Source organism: Megalobrama amblycephala, linkage group LG21 (assembly GCF_018812025.1).
Source record: "Megalobrama amblycephala isolate DHTTF-2021 linkage group LG21, ASM1881202v1, whole genome shotgun sequence".
NCBI lineage: Eukaryota > Metazoa > Chordata > Actinopteri > Cypriniformes > Xenocyprididae > Megalobrama > Megalobrama amblycephala.
Window position 1 is genome coordinate 12,283,351 of NC_063064.1, and position 21,127 is coordinate 12,304,477.

The 21,127-nt window shown below is 35.7% G+C and overlaps 1 protein-coding gene across 1 annotated transcript in view; it reads right to left on the bottom strand.

The window, feature by feature from the left end:
* suclg2 (succinate-CoA ligase GDP-forming subunit beta) overlaps window positions 1–21,127 on the bottom strand; it is a 170,599-nt gene that overhangs the window by 95,654 nt on the left and 53,818 nt on the right. The window contains exons 3-4 of the mRNA XM_048173302.1: window positions 5,674–5,773; window positions 2,567–2,657 (exon numbers count right to left, since the gene is read on the bottom strand). Coding sequence (XP_048029259.1) covers window positions 2,567–2,657; window positions 5,674–5,773 — 191 coding nt within the window. The remainder of the gene's footprint in view (window positions 1–2,566; window positions 2,658–5,673; window positions 5,774–21,127) is intronic.

Sequence of the window (21,127 nt, forward strand, 5' to 3'; positions counted from 1 at the left end):
GCATTACACAAGGGCAGGCAGTATTAACATCTGGATGTGCACAGCCAAATCATCAGACTAGGTAAGCAAGCAAGAACAATAGCGAAAAATGGCAGATGGAGCAAAAATAATTGACATGATCCATGATAACATGATATATTTAGTGATATTTGTAAACTGTCTTTCTAAATGTTTTGTTAGCATGTTGCTAATGTACTGTTAAATGTGGTTAAAGTTACCATCGTTTCTTACTGTATTCACGGAGACAAGAGCCGTCGCTATTTTCATTATTAAATACTTGCAGTCTGTATAATTCAAAAACACAACTTCATTCTTTATAAATCTCTCCAACAGTGTAGCATTAGCCCGTTAGCCACGGAGCACTATCAAACTCATTCAAAATCAGAAGTAAACAATATAACAGTATACAATACTCACATAATCCGACGCATGCATGCCGCATGCATGACGAACACTTTATAAAGATCCATTTGAGGGTTATATTAGCTGTGTAAACTTTGTTAAGGCACTGTTTAAGGCAAGCGCGAGCTCTGTGGGCGGACAGCACGGGATTTAAAGGGGCCGCAGCATAAAATCGGCGCGTTTATAATGATTCCCCAAAATAGGCAGTTAAAAAAATTTATTAAAAAAAATCTATGGGGTATTTTGAGCTGAAACTTCACAGACACATTCAGGGGACACCTTAGACTTATATCACATCTTTTAAAAACATAATCTAGGGCACCTTTAACTGAGGCAAGTGAGGCCTGCAGTTCTTTGGATGTTGTTGTGGGGTCTTTTGTGACCTCTTGGATGAGTCGTCGCTGCGCTCTTGGGGTAATTTTGGTCGGCCAGCCACTCCTGGGAAGGTTCACCACTGTTCCATGTTTACGCCATTTGTGGATAATGGCTCTCAATGTGGTTTGCTGGAGTCCCAAAGCTTTAGAAATGCACTTTTTCACACAGGGCCATGTGGGTTTGGATTTTGTTTTCCCTTCATAAAAAAACCCTTTATTATAAAACTGCATGTTATGTTTACTTGTGTTATCTTTGATTAATATTTAAATTTGTTTGATGATCTGAAACATTAAAGTGTCACAAACATGCAAAAAATAATAATAAAAAAAAAAAATTAAGGAAGGGGGCAAACACTTTCACACCTTATATATATATATATATGAAACAAACGTTTGCACCTTCTGTTCATTCTATTTCCTACATCGTCCTTCCATCTATTTTATCCTTTATTCTATTTTTATGCTTCTATTTCAGCAGAAAAGAAAGAGAAGGCCAACGAGACAGATTGCACTAACAGAGTTGAGTGAAATACAGCACATTAACACAGAGTCCTGATGACACACTGACAGCTCACAAGCAGAATTCCTCTTTGAGACTGACAACACAATTACATCCTTTTAACACCAGTCATATTCAAACACTCATCCATATTCAAACCCCTTTAGGGCTGAGAGCTACAGAGAGTAATATTATATTATATTATATATATATATATATATATACATATATTGTACTTTGTTTATACTGTAAATACTAGCCTATATTTGCCATGTTTAATTTTATATCACTACCAAAATTTTCACTCATATATTTGCTGCGATGAAGTATAACAACATCTTCTGAAGGCTTAGAGAAGGTCACCAATTTTACAAAACACACTTTTCCTTTTTCTTCTCAATAAACCGATACTGAATTCTGAATTCATGAGGAAAACCTCATTATACAATAATGCATCCATGTGAAAAGGAAACCAGAGGGCTCTTGAATAGCAAATGTGACACGCTCTCAAATGCAGCGAGAGAAGTTTGTGGGGGATGCCACACGCTCGAGCTGGCATTTCTAAAGCATTTATTTATTTTTTTGTTTGTATCCCACCTCTGTTATTCCTCACCACCTCCCTTATGAATCTGCCCTACTCTTTCAGCCGTGCACTTCCACCCCCCCCATGGCTGTTTCTAGGGCAGGAAAAAGATAAAAAATGTGATGCCGTTCTTGTGCAAAAAGTTTTGTCGGTCGCACGAGGGGAGGTCGGTGGGAATAAAAGCGGGTGATAATGGGGAGCTCTAAATTGTGTTTAAAGAAGAGAGGACAAACACATGCTAAGCGCAGGAAGCCATCATTACCTCCTGAGGGAGAAAGATAAACAGTGATAAACATACGGGGTGGTTGTAGGAGTACGCTGGTCTGTGTGGGTGTCAGACATAGAAATAGAGAAAAAGGGAGGAAAATTATATTTCTGCTTGTTAGTGACACATGGATATGCCTGTTTACCAACATTCCCTGCACACCGAGATCTGACTCACATGGTTTATTCATCTCAATGACCTATGACACCTAAACTCAGCTAATGGCAACAAAAAAAAGATTTCTTAAAAAAAAAAAAAAAAAATAGAGCATCTTTAAATAGATCTGTATTATACAGCTTACTCCTGAAGCCAAGAAGTCAAGGAGAGTGGAAAGAGAGACAGAGAATTTCATTTCCAAGCGCAAAAGCGATTATTTATTCAGTGGAAACAACATTAAAAAGAAGAAATTATGCCAGAGATAAACAAGGTGCTCTTCTCAGTACCGTTTTTACTTTCACTCCTTCCTTAGGGGTCTGTTTGGTGGTCAGATTGAAGCCGAGCATCTTACCAGCCAACTCTCCAACAACAGCAGGACTGAAACAGAGAATTTTATACTTTTAATTTACTACAACTGTTGTGTGCAACTTTCAAATGACAAATGCATCTACTATATGTATCTTAGTGATGCACAATAATTCATAGCATGCCTCCCATCCAATAATAACAATAAGCTTTGTTCTTTGTTACTTTTGATATGAAATAAATTCTTGGGTTTCAAATTCTGTTAATTTTATAATGAAATTCAAACAATAATAAATACTTTAATGTGGCGTGACAGATCGCTGTAGCGCCTCAGTTTAAGCGGCAGTACAGAGCGCAAGTGAACCATTCATCTCTTTCTCTTTACTACTAGTTATAGCATGAAATAAACATTAATGAACATCAGAAGGTATGTTGAAAGATACAGTACAACGTACTGAGATGTGTCATGCCCCATGTAATCACTCAGAGTTTTATTTTATTTTATTTTTTGAGGACTTGGCAATGCTGTGGAGCACTTTGCTAAGTATATGTACTATTAAATATTCACTATGTTTTTTTACTTAACCCATCTTCATGACTTAATCCCCTGGTTTCACAGACAAGGCTTAAATCTAGTGCTTGAGCTTTAACTGAAAGCAACTTGCACTAACATGTCTTAAACTTTGTCAGTGCCATTGTTTTGTCTCAAGATCCTCACCAGTATTTAATTACTTATTTATTTATTTTTTTCTGAGGCATATATATATATATATATATATATATATATATATATAGTACAGTCCAAAAGTTTGGAACCACTAAGATTTTTTTATGTTTTTAAAAGAAGTTTCGTCTGCTCACCAAGGCTATATTTATTTATTAAAAATACAGTAAAAAACAGTAATATTGTGAAATATTATTACAATTTAAAATAACTGTTTTCTATTTGAATATATTTCACAAAGTAATTTATTCCTGTGATGGCAAAGCTGAATTTTCAGCATCATTACTCCAGTCTTCAGTGTCACATGATCCTTCAGAAATCATTCTAATATGCTGATCTGCTGCTCAAGAAACATTTATGTGTACAATTGTACAAAATATTTGTGTACAATATTTTTTTCAGGATTATTTGATGAATAGAAAGTTCAAAAGAACAGTGTTTATCTGAAATCTAATGAGCTTCTGTAGCATTATACTTTACTACCATTTTGATTGATTTACAAAAGTTTGGGGTCAGTAAGAATTTTTTTTTTATTTTTTGAAAAGAAATGAAAAAATGAATACTTTTATTCAGACAAGGATGCATTAAATCAATCAAAAGTTTTGAACGAAGTAAAGACATTTATAATGTTACAAAAGATTAGTATTTCAGATAAACACTGTTCTTTTGAACTTTCTATTCATCAAATAATCCTGAAAAAAATAGTACACAAATATTTTCAACAATTGTACACATTAAATGTTTCTTGAGCAGCAGATCAGCATATTAGAATGATTTCTGAAGGATCATGTGACACTGAAGACTGGAGTAATGATGCTGAAAATTCAGCTTTGCTAACACAGGAATAAATTACTTTGTGAAATATATTCAAATAGAAACAGTTATTTTAAATTGTAATAATATTTCACAATATTACTGTTTTTACTGTATTTTTAATTTAATAAATGTAGCCTTGGTGAGCAGACGAAACTTCTTTTAAAAACATTAAAAATCTTAGTGGTTCCAAACTTTTGGACTGTACTGTTTATATTTCAACAAAAAAGTAAAGTTAATAAATTATATAATTAAAAAGTTTATATAAATTATAAATATTATATACAACTGAGTTTTTGCTTGAGTGTTGATTATTAAAAAAATATTAATTTATTACTTATTTTCGGTTTCAGTTTCCAGGCTAAATGAAAACTTTAATATCGGTTTCAGTGTTTCAGTGCATCACTAATAAATATTACTCTGTTTTCTAAGAATATTTCTCACTCTTTGGGGTGGGGTGTGGGGTATTATGGCTCTCACACAAACAAAGATTTGCTTACAGTTGATTCAACCTTACAATTGGACCTCATATACTATACAAAATAATCACTTTTTTGTATATTTGTAAAACTTTTTTGAGAATATTAATTCTAGAATTCTATTAATTTATACATCAAAACACATTTTTCTATTGTGAATGTGTCTTTAACCACACATCATTTGAACAACCAGTCAGTAACAGACTGATGTAAGCTTCTCAAACCTAAAATATACATCATAGCAACAAAACTTGATTAATTTTGAATCAGAAATGAATTGCGGTTCAGTGAGGGAGTCAGTTGTGAACTCATGAACAAGCCTGAATTTTCTGTGAATCTTTTTGACTCGTATGTCTAATTTTTCTCAGATCAGACATTGCAGCTCACGCTGTGTTCATTGTTGCGTGCAGTAATCTAGCAAGATGATATTGGATGAAAGTGCATGTGGACGCAAGTCTTCCAGACTATTTTAAATGCCGTTGTCCTGTCTCTCTCCTGACAATTTCCTGTCATCTTTTTAGTGTACTACAAACAACAATAGTACAGAAAAAAGAAAAAAAAAAAAAGTTTCAGTTGTTTAAGAAACAAACTCGGGATGATTTCTCAGGGACACAGAAAGCACTGTGCTCATTTGCTAGATAAAACAGATCAGGCTGAATTTCAGAGTGTTTTCTCTGGACGATTCTCTTCATCCCAAATGCCGAAGTACACTATGTGACAGTGATACACGACGCAGGCATTCAGTCATAAATCAGTCCCTACTTGAGGAAAACTCATGGTTTTCTGGAAAAGTTTTAAGAGATTGCCATATTTCACGTCTCCTTCATTCTCAAGGGTTTTTTCCACAACATTTTTATAGTTTCTATCACACTTATAATTTGTTCACCTGAGAAATCCATCATTCTACATTACAACTGAGTTTTTAAGGACATCACAAATGCTGAGGGCAGTGAGATATTCTGCTCTATTTTCTTGGGGAGAAATACAGGATGTCAAGCAATGACATGAGTTTTAAGAGGAATGAACGACAGGTCTATTCTTTCACAGAAAATGGGTCTGGGCAGGTACTCACTCTTTTGTTAAATGCACCCCTCCTTTCAGGCCGCTGTCGAACACTCCTTTGCCTCTTCCTCCCGCTAAAATCTGAGCTTTCAGGACAATCTCCTTCGCTTCTAAAGTATCAAAAGGAATAAAAAAAAAAAAAGAGTTAGAGCTCCAAGATGCCAAGAAAAAGGTGCTCCAAACACACTGTGGTGCTACAGTTAACGTAGGTTCGAATCCCGCCTGCAACAATCCCATTTCCTCTTTATGTTTTTATAGTATCTACTCATACCATAACACATAACCTCAGCAAACATACAGATAAACAAGCAAGCAAAGAAGAAATGAGATCGGAAGGGGTCTTTTCAGCTGTAATTTGATATTAAATATTACGCAGATCTCCACAGGCATGTTTTGATGCGTCTTCCAGAGCGGTTAGCAATTTTGTCATTATTTCTTTCATCACGGTAACATCACTGAGATGGAAGCACAAGGCTGAGGAAATAATAGCTTGTCATGAGACACTAGGTTGAAACATTTGATCAATATTGTGGTATATGAATCATTTTATCCAATTTTGTGAAAAGGACCATATACTGTTGAGCGACAGCAGAGTGACTGAGATTAAAAGGAGATTTTTTTATTACTCTTCTAGGTTGAGTGATTTATACATTCTGTTCTCTAAGATCCACATTTTTTACCCACTTTTTCTAAAGGAATGCTGGAAAAACAAACTGAAATAGTGTTGTGCCATATACCAGATCAGATCTGCAATATTTATTAATTAAAATAAAAACAAAGAAATGAATAAATAAATTAATATTTAAATAATTAGTACATTATTTGATATATTGTAAAAAAAATATTTGGGTATGTTTCATTTACATTCTACTTCAGTTTTTCTACTTCAAAATTTCACATTTAATTTAATATTACTTACATTTGAATTGAGTGAATTGTTTTCTACACCAACTACTTTTCAGTGTAGTAATTAAACATTAATATATAACACCAATAAATAAACAACAAACAAAGGAAGCAAACAAACAAACGTGTACTGTATGTTCTGGAATAAATTATCAGGTAACACTTTACAATAAGGTCTCATTTGTTAACATTAGTTAAAGCTGGATGTATCTAATGTTTGCTGTAAGTCACCGCACCAGTGTGGATACTGTACTTGAGAATCACAGATTCTACGTCTTGGAAGTATGACCAAAATAAGAATTTTCACCAGAAAATGTCATCTGAACAAGTAAGTATCACGTCTGCCACTTTTGATCTGACCAACTGAGAAAAAAAGCATTACAATAAATCGCACTGCCAATGGTGATTAAATCTAATGATCGCTTAGCTCGGATCATGTCTAGCTGTGCAAATTATTATTGCTGTTATACTTTGTTCTCAAATTGTTAAAGGTGCCCTAGAACCAGTTTTTACAAGATGTAATATAAGTTTAAGGTGTCCCCTGAATGTGTCTGTGAAGTTTCAGCTCAAAATACCCCATAGATTTTTTTTTTATTCATTTTTTGAATAAAGACGTTAATACTGGCTGCCCTTGTGTAATGCCTTGAACATGGGCTGGCATATGCAAATATTGGGGGCATACATATTAATGATCCTGACTGTTACGTAACAGTCGGTGTTATGTTGTGATTCGCCTGTTTTTTTGAGGTCTTTTAAACAAATGAGATTTACACAAGAAGGAGGAAACAATGGTGTTTGAGACTCACTGTATGTCTTTTCCATGTACTGAACTCTTGTTATTCAACTATGCCAAGGTAAATTCAATTATTGATTCTAGGGCACCTTTAATGTTAACAACATCAGCATTGTGTGACTGTATTTAGTGTGTATTAGCGTGTGTGCATTAGCCACTCTGCAGTCCAAAGTATTTTGCTTTTGACTATGGGTGAATCTCCAGTTGTCACTGATGATTGTCATTTGGATCTTTCTAGATTACAATCCACCATCAAAATGATAATTTTAATTATTGCAGCTGCTGTGAGGAAAAGGCTATAAATGATCTGCTACTAGCAGCATCCTCACATGCCATATAGCCTACTAGCTGGAACTCCTTCATGTAAACATAACGTGAATGACGCAAAGATGAATTTCCCACAGAAACCCACCAGTACCGATTTTATTATAAAACATTATTACAAGCTTATCGTTGTGAATCGAGCTAAGGCAAGGAGATGGTTATGTACTTGCTCAAAAATTGATTTTAACCAAAAAAAGTAATGTACTGCAGCTTTAAATAAGATTAATGAATGCTGTAGAACTATTGTTCCATCTTAGTTCACGTTAAATAAAGTAGTTAACTAATGTTAATGAAACCTTACTGTTAAGTGTTACCAATTATGAAAATACCTTTTGAGTATCTTTTTCTAGTGTCACCGGTATAAACTTATAAGCACTCAATTTTGCAAGGTTACGATTTAGGTGAGAAGGAGGTTTAAATCATGTCACATTTCCACAGCATCCAGCTAGACTCTCATCACCTCAGACTCAGAGGTTTGAACTGGAACAATGAATTGGCACATGGAGTAATGATTCACAAAGTCATTAACACCTTCACATGATCATAAAAGGCTGTCGTAGATCAGAAATAAAAATGAGTTTAAAGAAAGATGAACCAATGTGTCTTGCAGGCATCTGGGCAACCAACAGAAAAAAAGAAAATGGAAGGGAGAAAAATTTGAAATAGCAGAGGAAGAGGAGAGCATTGACAGGTGCTGTAAACCAATAGAAGCACCTGCAAGATGAAAAGGGTGGAGCTCTGTTAAAAAAAAAAAAAAAAAAAAAAAAAAAACAATTATAATATTATTATAAATATACTTTAATTCAGCCCTGAAATGTCTCTATAAAAGTAGTTCAGTGTAATTAGAAGTACATTATTTTACCCAATATTTGTGTGGCTATGGATTTTTTGTGGATATTCATGTATCAAACTATTAACTTGCTAAAGTCAAATTCAATTAAAATTGGCAGCTCACCACATCTGCACTCAACTCAACATGTCTTATGAAAAAAGAAAAAAGAAAAAAACGTTCTTGGTTTGAGCAGAAGACAGGTTTTTATCCAGTATTTTGCAGGACATTTTTTTGGTAGAACAACTAATGTTTGCCATGGAAAGTCACTTTAGATTAGGTGTTTTTAACTATTATGTACTCGCATAAAAAAACAAACAAAAAAACAAAGTTACTTTGTACTTATTGTGTTCATGTTTTATTGAAAAAAACACTTTTCCTGCTATTGAGGTGGGATATGGGTAAGTTAGGGGCAGGTTCAGTGGTATTTTTAGGTTTAAGGGTGGGTTAACTTGTAAAGGAAGGGTCAAGAATGTAATTATAGATGTAATTACAGCTGTAATTACATCTATAATTATACTCTTGACCCTTGAGCTATTTTTAAAATACAAGTACAATGGAAAAATTACGTATGTACACAATAAGTGCATTGTATCAAATAATTAATATAAATGTTAGTACATAGTAATTAAGACACTTAATATAAAGTAGGACCAACTTCATGTACACTCTTAACAATAAAGGTCATTTATTGGCATCAACGGTTCCATGAAGAACCATCCATGGAATCACAGCATTGCACAAAAGGTTCTTTATAGTGGAAACAGATTCTGTGGATTTTTAAAATGTTCTTCTCACTAATAATATTAATAATAATAATAAAAAGGGTTATTTTAAGAACTGTTCATTGGAACTAAAAATTGGTTATTCTATGGCATCACTGTGAAAAACCCTCTTTTTTGAACAGCAGTGTATATATTTTATTTGTAATATTTTTGACAGTTTATTTACGAAACATCTGAAACAGGGCAGTAAATGATGAAGAGAGCATGGAGGAATTGAATTCAGGTTCAAACCCATAATAGCACCGTCTCAACATGATGGAGCATGTACGCTAAACACAAGGCCATGGCTCTCACATAAGTCATCCTTAAAGAGCCAGGCTGCTCTTCACGGCCCTCAGGGTGGACATTAAGAGTTCTCACACTTTAGTTGCTGATTAAGACTCGCTATCACCACTGTGACTCAACCAAACCTCAACTCAGCCACTGACTGGAGCGCATGCATAATTTATCACTGCCACACAGAGCTGATAGCATTGATCATGTGTGCGACCGAGAGGGATAAGAATGCAGAAGCGGCAAAAACAGAGATACGGAAGATGCTGGATCACTTAATCTAAACTAAGAGAGATATATCAAAACAACTGAGGAGAGGTTGGCGAGGGTGAAGATTTAGCAAAACAACTCTCTTGTCCCGATAAGAGATCGGATAGTGTTAGACAGAAAACTCCTGCACATGGGAATGTGATGAGCGCTGCAGAAAGCCAGAGATGAGATTGATATGGAGTGAGTGAAAGAGAGAGAGAGAGACATTGAGATGGAACAAAATGAGGGACACAGAGTTGTACATGGACAGAATTTTCAGAAATATTCGGAAATTAAAGGCACAATATGAAATTTTTTGCCACTAGAGGTCGCTTATTCAAAATAAAGGCGGAGCTTGATGATGCTTTGATTTCGCGGAATTATGGGAGGTGTTGTCTTCACGTCTAAGAATCCGACGGGACTCGGGCAGAAATCATATCCATGGATGAGCTGATGTATTAAAGGTGCCCTAGAATTAAATATTGAATTTATATTGGCATAGTTGAATAACAAGAGTTCAGTACATGGAAAAGACATACAGTGAGTTTCAAACTCCATTGTTTCCTCCTTCTTATATAAATCTCATTTGTTTAAAAGACCTCCGAAGAACAGGCGAATCTCAACATAACACCGACTGTTACGGAACAGTCGGGGTGTACGCCCCCAATATTTGCATATGCCAGCCCATGTTCAAGGCATTACACAAGGGCAGAACGTCTGGATGTGCACAGCTGAATCATCAGACTAGGTAAGCAAGCAAGAACAATAGAGAAAAATGGCAGACGGAGCAATAATAACTGACATGATCCATGATATCATGATATTTTTAGTGATATTTGTGAATTGTCTTTATAAATGTTTCGTTAGCATGTTGCTAATGTACTGTTAAATGTGGTTAAAGTTACCATAGTTTATTACTGTATTCACGGAGACAAGAGCCATCACTATTTTCATTTTTAAACACTTGCAGTCTGTATAATGCATAAACACAACTTCATCCTTTATAAATATCTCCAACAGTGTGTAATGTTAGCTTTAGCCACGCAGCATAGCCTCAAACTCATTCAGAATCAAATGTAATACATCCAAATAAATACTATACTTACATGATCCGATGAATGCAAGCAGCATGCATGACGAACATCTTGTAAGATCCATTTTGAGGGTTATATTAGCTGTGTAAACTGTGTTTATGCTGTTCAAGGCAAGCGCGACCTCCGGGGGAGGGGGAGCACGAGAATTAAAGGGGCCGCAACCTATATATCGGTGCATAGTTAATGATGCCCCAAAATAGGCAGTTAAAAAAAATTTATTAAAAAAAATCTATGGGGTATTTTGAGCTGAAACTTCACAGACACATTCAGGGGACACCTTAGACTTATATTACATCTTTTAAAAAGAAGTTCTAGGGCACCTTTAAAGATTTATGAAGCAGGGTGTGGCTGAAAGCCACTGGAGCGATTGGTAATGAGAAACAAGCGCGACACATGGCTCGAGAGCAGTGGAGCTTTTATTATGCTGCAGATGACCGCGTCCGCTTCTTCCTGTCATGCGTATGTGGGGTCACGCAGCACTGTTTATCATATTAGATACATTTGTGTGTTGAAAGTTGTTATAATGCTACTCTGTGCGTTCGGTCGGCGGCTACTATGTGACACTTAAGGCACACTGCAATAAGCTAGATCGATATTAGGCATGGTAAAACATGGTACTCACTGTAAATCAAGAAAACAAGATTTAAACAATAAATTGTGTTGAGATAATTAACAAAGATTAGTTTTCCGTCGATAATAGTATGCAAAAAGTTGCTCACCTGTCAAAAAAAAACGGAAATCAAGGGTAATACGGGTATGATGTCATTGATAGGCGATGCACGGACACGGTAAAATTGTTTATTTCTCTTGAATTAAACATTCTTGGACACATTTGGGATAATAAGTCAACATTGTTCAAGTGGTTTTTGGATATTTTAACATATTGTGCCTTTAAGATGTGTTCACACTTGTAGTTCGGTTATCTTGGTTCTTTTGGTCCAGATCAAAAAAGACAATGATACATTTAGTCCTGGTTCTCTTAGCATTCACAGTTATTTTTAAGGCAGAACCTAAAGATAAAAAACAGCTATGATGACATATATTTTGTGAAAAGAAATTGCTGAACATCCAAAAAGATCCTGTGTGTTGCATGGGCTAAAGGTGCTCATTATATGCGTGTACATGTAATGGTATTTTTACCTGCTGAGAACTCATGAAGACCTTATAAATGTGTAAAAGAGTCAAAACAGCACCAGGAATTCCTCCATTGCACACAAACAAAGATCTGCTGCGCGGATACGGCATTTTCCGACACCTACCGAACTGTAATAGGCAATGTAGCTCCTATGACAAGAAAAACCAGGTATGCTTGAGCATTCAATCTTCTGTTTTTGGTTCGTTTAGATGTCTTTGGTTCATATTTCAGTCAAATCACACCAGATTTCATTTGGAAGCAGACTGAGACCACCTTTTTTAGCAGTCTCGGTCTGCTTGTTTGGTGCGCACCAGGGTAGAGCTATCACATCTGAGTTTGTTTTAACTGAAGCAAATCTGCCAAGTGTGAACAACAGCTCTAAATGAGATGAAAATTAGTTCACTGTATTTTAGGCATGTGTGATTTCATGAACAACTATATAAATATACTGTACATTTGTAGCAGGAAAATGCAGCAACCATAAAAAAAAAAAAAAAAAAAAAAAAAACCTTTGTGGATTTTGGGAATTCAGCTGCTAAGTGGTTAACTAGACCTGTTAACTATAAGCTCTTTTAGTGGTGAAATGTGAATTACACCAACATGCATTAAAAAAAATAAATAAATAAATTGTTGTTTGTGTGAACAGAAAGGTTTATCCAGCCATTTTACACCACTTAATTGGCTTTTGTGAAAAGGCTTGAGCTCATTAAAATTGCCCCCATTACAACACAACTTAATGCTGCTAACATATTTTGTAAGCAAAAAGTATTGTAAAATACAACACAAATTCTTTATTTTATGGTTTTGATTTTACTTAACTAACCTAACTGCTAAGTAATCAGTATAATTAAAGGTATACTACCATTCAAAAGGTTGAGGTCGATATACAATTTTATTAATGATAATTTTTAATGTTTATGAAGGAAGTCTCTTACGTGCACCAAGGTTTTTGATAAAAAAACACAGCAAAAACAATAATATTGTGAAATATTATTACATTTAAAACAACTGTTTTCTACTTTACTATTTATTCCTGTGATGGCAAAGCTGAATTTTCAGAAGCCGTTATTCTAGACTTCAGTATCACATGATCCTTCAGAAAGCATTCTAATTATGCTGATTTGGTGCTCAAGAAACATTTCTGATTATGATAAACAGTTGTGCTGCTTAACATGAAGGACAGCATTTATTTGATATAAAACATTGTAAATGTATCAACTGTAATTTTAGATCAATTTAATGCAAGTAGTAGTTAATTATTATAATACAGTATTTAAAGGTGCCCTAGAACTTTTTTTTAAAAGATGTAATATAAGTCTAAGGTGTCCCCTGAATGTGTCTGTGAAGTTTCAGCTCAAAATACCCTATAGTTTTTTTTTTTTTTTAATTAATTTTTTAACTGCCTATTTTGGGGCATAATTAGAAATGAGCAAATTCAGGGTGTGTGGCCCTTTAAATCTCGTGCTCCACGCCCCAAGAGCTCGTGCTTGCCTTAAACAACATAAAAAAAAGTTTAAACAGCTAATATAACCCTCAAAATGGATCTTTCCAAAGTGTTCGTCATGCAGCATGTCGCGTAAATACAGTGTTTATTTTGATGTTTACATTGATTCTGAATGAGTTTGAAGCTATGCTCCGTGGCTAACGGCTAATGCTACACTGTTGGAAAGATTTATAAAGAATGAAGTTGTGTTTATGCATTATACAGACTGCAAGTGTTTAAAAATGAAAATAGCGACGGCTCTTGTCTCCGTGAATACAGTAAGAAACGATGGTAACTTTAACCACATTTAACAGTACATTAGCAACATGCTAACGAAACATTTAGAAAGACAATTTACAAATATCACTAAAAATATCATGATATCATGGATCATGTCAGTTATTATTGCTCCATCTGCCATCTGTTGTCAGCTGTGCACATCCAGACGTTCTGCCCTTGTCTAATGCCTTTCATAATGTTGGGAACATGGGCTGGCATATGCAAATATTGGGAGCGTACACCCCGACTGTTGCGTAACAGTCGGTGTTATGTTGAGATTCGCCTGTTCTTCGGTGGTCTTTTAAACAAATGAGATTTATATAAGAAGGAGGAAACAATGGAGTTTGAGACTCACTGTATGTCTTTTCCATGTACTGAACTCTTGTTATTCAACTATGCCGAGGTAAATTCAATTTTTGAATCTAGGGCACCTTTAAATGCATAATTACACTGTAATACTGACAATAAAAACACAAAGTGTAACCGTATTAATTTTTACTAAAAATCTTACTCTACTTAAAAATCTAACTTTTGAACAGTACCTGTATTACAATTGTGGATTGTAAGTACAACAGCAGATACAGCGGTATGTCTGCATGCATATCCATTTATAGAAATATATGTATATCTTCATTAACAAATCAAGTACTGCATGGTATCTAGAATTCCAGTACATTTTGTGCCATCCATCACTTCACGTCAATTATCTCTATTTAGCGAGAGCAGGAGTAATGCCCATGCCAAATGGTGCACTTTAACTCACAGCATCCACTTATTTCTCATAGATTAATGATGTGAGCTGCAAATTAAAAAGTGAAGGAAGTACATGGCCCATGGCTTTATGGTTTTAAAATGAGTTTATATATCACACACTTTTTTTTTTAATACCAACCTTTTAATGCCTTTCAGTACAACATACTCGTGTTGACGATTTCATTCACACATCACCAGAGTGACACTTCAAATGCCTTCAAGAAAGAAAACTACCTTTTTGATTGTTTAACCTAAAGCTACAAATCAAATTACATCTTAAAATGATAAATGAAGTTAATTCAGACATTTTTCTCTCCAGGAACAGCCTGGAGCTCCAGGTGTAAGACCTACACTGTCTTCTCAAGATCAGCAAACCACAAATGCCTTTTCTTTTCTTTTTTTTCTTTTCTTTTCTTTTCTTTTTTCTACATAGCAGTATTTACGTGGAGATCATTTCTGCCTACTTTTGCCACATTTGTGTACAATACAATATACATCAGGCGGTTTGTGAACATTGTGTGGGCTGCGTGTCTGAGGCTGAGATGGGCCAAGTTATAACTAAGACAAAACACACCTTATACTAAAAATGTATTTTTAGGTAGTGTGGGTTGGTATACTCACACTTTGTTGCAAAAATAAGACATTACAGTTGGCAAAGTGTTCAGTATTGCAGTGCCATTTAAATGAAGAACACAGTGGAAGCAATTTTAGCCAGTGTTCTTTAAGCATCACTGATATAATTTTGTAGTGTGTATATATATATATTATATATATATATATATATATACAATGATTTCTGAAGGATCATGTGACACTGAAGACTGGAGTAATGATGCTGAAAATTCAGCTTTGCATCACAGGAATAAATTACTTTGTCAAATATATTTAAGTAGTACACAGTTATTTTAAATTGTAATAATATTTCACAATATTACTGTTTTTTACTGTATTTTTAATTAAATAAATGTAGCCTTGGTGAGCAGACGAAACTCTTTTAAAAACATTAAAAATCTTAGTGGTTCCAAACTTTTGGACTGTACTGTATATAACATATATATATAACATTTTTGCCAACCTCAAATTTAATTAAAAAATGAATAAAAATAATGTATGTACTAATAATGTACTATATATATGTACATATAGTCTATATCCATACTAGTCAATATTTTATTGAAATATATAAGATATTTTGTATCATATATTACTAATGTTGCATTTGCACAAGACATCTAATGACATGAAAATCTGTTTTCTTGACAGTTAGCATCAAATTTAAGTATGCCAAGTTAACAAAGGTTGACTTCACAAACAAAACGTCCAATATGGTGTTTGTTCAGTACACTGTTTGATTATCTCATTAATTAACTGAACTGAATGCTAAATTAGCATACTCTGTTAATTCAGGGTATAATTTGCATTACTGTCATTTCATAATTTAAAATGCGGGCAAAAATTAAGTATTAAAAATTCGCCCATGAGCCAGTTTAAAATAAACAAATAAACTACTGCTTGCTGAAGTAAAACGCTAATATTTTCTTGCCCTAACATACTGTTCGCCCCATCTCATGTAAGAAAAAAACTTGCAAGAACAAATATGTTTGTACAGTTCATATGGCATCAGAAGTAATTGCAGTAATACAGACCCCCCTCCCCCTCCAGCCCTGGAAATCCTCATTAATGAGTTTAAAGGAACTTGAAGCTTATGTAGCAATGACAGCAGTCAGTAGTTGAATGCGTTACTGCTTCTGCTTCACTGTCTCCTGTTTCCTGCATCCCTAATGTCTCTCTGGCTGTGGACATGACTGCAGGCTAAGAGACACAGAGGTGTCCTGTTGTTTGATATTCAGAGAGAGCAATGGGGCTGCGGTAATGGGGTGTGGAACGGGGTTCAGAGGAAACCATACAGTTTCAGACAGCTGAGAGAAAACAGAGGGAAGTCAAGATCCCTCATGTGTGTTTAAGACCGTAAAATGGGTCGAGACAAAGAGAAACATACTGTACTAAACAGAAGGACTGAGTACTGTTTACTGAAGATTATGTGTTGCTATAGGGCAAATGTTAGAAAATGAAACATCCTATCATATAATAACAGGGTCATAGGATGTACTTCTGTGTTCATTACAGTTACTGCAATTACAGAAAAATTACTGTAATATTTTTAGTCACGCAATGAAAAACATCATTATTTGCTCAGGAAAACCATCATCAAAAACATCAGTAGCAGTATTCGGACAGGATTCGTTTTTTAAATGACAATATTGTAAGCTACAATATTTGACATCAAACATTTGTGATTTCACATAGTAATTTAGATGGGATTGGGACCTCTGCAGTTTTTGGGGTTTTTTTTCCATTTTTTGTCAGTAATTAATTATATTATGCATACCTGCTACTCCAAGATTGTACCATCCTTAGGGTGTTTTCACACCTATGGATCATTTGTTTTGTTCCGAAACAGAGACTAAATTTGTTAAGGCCAGAACACACCAAGCTGACGCCGACGAACTAGTGGTGACGAAAGCAGACTGTTGGGTTGGCTCACGTCGGCAGCGTCTGTGTCCAAAGTTGCCCTGCCACACCAAACCGACGCTAAACAGCCGACGGCCAAGCAGCACATCAGTTCTGCGCCTGCGTGATATGAAATGCCTTTCCGAAACAGCAGGCGGCAGTAGCTGAACAGATCAGAATGATCATATGGCCCGACGAGGTCCAACGCCGATTCAACATGTCGAATCAAAACTGCCCGACGGCCGACCATCGGCTTGGTGTGTTCCTGACTTTACAATGTTGTATTTTCTTCTTGGTTCGGTTCGCTTTCACACAGGAACATTTCAAAGCATACCAAAATGCGTTTATAGAAGACACATGTGAGTACAACTGTCCTCTTATTGGTCAGAGTTTTCTCAGCATCATCCATAAATAATGATTGACAAGTTCGCTCCATAAGCTTTTTGTGGCTTTATTTGTAAATGTCGAGATTCATGCAAACACTATATGAATTTAGCCATCATTCCCGCTGTTAAATTATATACTGCATTCATATTAATGCTGCGGCAAATACAAACGCACGCGCTCTCTCTGGATGTCGTTGTCTAGTAGGCTGTGTCAGTGTGTCGAGACCATATATGAATGTTATAAAGAAACAGAGCGGGAAAAAGCCTTTGTCAAAATTCTTGCACGGAGAAGTACAATTACACAACATTTAAGATGAAGAGGCGCTCGTTGGTTTTCAACTATGGTAAATAATGTGCTCACTCACAGAATCAGACACTAGCGTTTTTTATATCACATTTCCCGTTATGAATTATGATATAATTTGGTTCATTGGTCCGTTAACTGGGTCGGATTGCTTTCACATCTCAAGCCAACCGCTCCAGAGTTCATTTGAAAGCACTTCCTCTTCAAGAAGGTCTCGGTACGTTTGTTTGGTCCACTTTTGGTGTGCATCCGAGTGCGATTGCTGCTTAGATTTGTTTTTTTTAAATATGGGATGGATGGATGGATGGATGGATGGATGGATGGATGGATGGATGGATGGATGGATGGATGGATGGATGGATGGATGGATGGATGGATGGATGGATGGATGGATGGATGGATGGATGGATGGATGGATGGATGGATGGATGGATGGATTCAAACACTGCCATTTTTGCTTTGTGGCAGGGCGCATTATCCTGCTGAAAGAGGCCACACCCACCAGGGAATACCGTTTCCATGAAAGGGTATACATGGTCTGCAACAATGGTAGGTGGTAAGTGTCAAAGTAACATCCACATGGATGGCCGGACACAAGGTTTCCCAGCAGAACATTGGCCAAAGCATCACACTGCCTCCGCCGGCTTGCTTTCTTCCCATAGTGCATTCTGGTGTCATGTGTTCCCCAGGTAAGCATCCGGCCATCCACGTGATGTAAAAGAAAACGTGATTCCTCAGACCAGGCCACCTTCTTCCATTGCTCCGTGGTCCAGTTCTGATGCTCACGTGCCCACTGTTGGCACTTTCGGCAGTGGACAGGGGTCAGCATGGGCACCCTGACTGGTCTGCAGCTATGCAGCCCCATTCGCAACAAACTGTGATATATATATATATATATCTATATATATATCGTCTGTTGGATCAGACCACACGGGCCAGCCTTCGCTCACCACGTGCATCAATGAGCCATGGCCGGATTTGAATCCTTGAAAATAACAATCAGTAGCCAGTCCGACCAGGCAAACAACTAAAAAACTTAAAGCAACATTTATACCCTTACATATAAACACTTTTATTCTGAGTCCTAAATCCAACTAATTTGTTGTTGGATGACAAACAGACCACAGCTCAGACTCGAGCGCTTGACCTTTGTGAGCCGTCGTGCCGTAGTGTTTTCCACCTCTAGACATCAGCGTCTGCACAGGAACAAGTCAGAGCGGAACAATGATCCGGCTCTAACTCCTGTCTAATGATGCCCGTCTGCTTGGAAACGGAGCAGAGGTTGATAAGAGAGGGCCACTTCTTCTGTCTTCATCCGTGTTATTTCAACTTCAGCTGTCACCACATCACTGACAGTCTTAGTTCTTGTTAAATTCATCCACCTGCTCCTTATCACAATCCTTCATAATGATCTCCCAACCTCCATTAGAGTGTTGCCATGTGCGGCAAAGTAAAGAACCCCTCAGGAGTTTCGCCACATACCCTCTGAACCAGCTAGAGAAGGTGTCAATTAGGTTACCTCAAGTCTCTTGATTGTATTCAAACTACATTTCACAAGATCACAATACAGAAAGTGCAAAACACAACAAACACTGTATGCTAATGTACATCTATTGTTGTTACATGTACAGCTCATGTACAGTAAGTGGATACTTAATGCAGTTTTCTAAAGTAAAGTGAATATACAAAGAGTGTGCACACTGCATATTATATACTGTATGCAAACTAAACATACTGTTATAAGACCCGAAATTCTTATCTGCCCTATTTTTTGTGCTCTTGTGTTGCAGGTAAAATGTCAAGTGTGTAAGAAATCAAATGTTCTTTTAAAATATAGCACATTAAGGATTAATGTCCTGAAGGAAATAGTTCTAGGAAGGTAGCAAAAGACTAATGTTAAAGTTTTAGGTAAGGATTTAGGCTTTGGCTCTGTTTTCATAAAAGCATGATGGCTGTGCGAGAATTAACAACACAGCACCATCTTTGCAGGGTAAAGGCTAAGCAATTAAATAAATGAGAAAAATATAAAACATTCATTTAACAGTCCCATATTCTATCAAAATGACAACGAGAGATTAAGTTTAAGCAATTTTAGAATTAAATATAGAAAACTCTAGAAAGTTTATAAAAACAAAAAAGTTAAAAAAAAGGCTGAATATAATTACAAAAAAAAAGAAGCTTTAAATAATTTGATACTTTAAACAAAATCTGTATTTTAAGTAGCTCATTTCCTGTTTAAACAGGACATTTGGGCAGGACATATTGAAGGCCTCCCTTATTTCCTTTCCTTTTTTAAATAAATAGGTAATAGGCTTTAGGAACATCACAGCTATCTTGCTATCTATACTTGCTAGTTGCTGCAGATAGTATAAGGGGGAGGGACTTTCTCATTCTACACTCTAAAAGGCAATTCAAGGGACCTGTTACCACAACTTAAATAATTGCATGGTTGCAAGTTCAAATGTATTGTTTTAATTAATTGTAATTGTAAAATTCTAATTTATTGTTTTAATTAACCCTCTGGCATCTGAGGATTTTTGGGGCCCTGGAGAAGTTTTGACTCGCCCTGACATTTGTGCATTTTTTAGTTGTTTATAAACATATTAATGACAAAAATGTCACTACACTGTATTCAGCACAAACTTGGCTACCATAATATGTGAGCAACATGTTTGTATTTTTGAGAGAATATCATTTATGTGTTATTGAAAAAGTATTTTAAGTCGATTTTGCTGCAATGTGAAGAAATTCCCGACCCCCGAGTGTTAAAGGTGCCCTAGAACTTTTTTTTAAAAGATTTAATATAAGTCTAAGGTGTCCCCTGAATGTGTCTGTGAAGTTTCAGCTCAAAATACCCCATAGATTTTTTTTAATTCATTTTTTTTAACTGCCTATTTTGGGGCATAATTAGAAATGAGCCGATTCAGGGTGTGTGGCCCTTTAAATCTCGTGCTCCATGCCCCAAGAGCTCGCGCTTGCCTTAAACAACATAAAAAAAATTTCAAACAGCTAATATAACCCTCAAAATGGATCTTTACAAAGTGTTCGTCATGCAGCATGTCTAATCGCATAAATACAGTGTTTATTTTGATGTTTACATTGATTCTGAATGAGTTTGAGGCTATGCTCCGTGGCTAACGGGCTAATGCTACACTGTTAGAGAGATTTATAAAGAATTAAGTTGTTTATGCATTATATACAGACTGCAAGTGTTTAAAAATGAAAATAGCGACGGCTCTTGTCTCTGTGACTACAGTAAGAAACGATGGTAACTTTAACCACATTTAACAGTACATTAGCAACATGCTAACGAAACATTTAGAAAGACAATTTACAAATATCACTAAAAATATCATGATA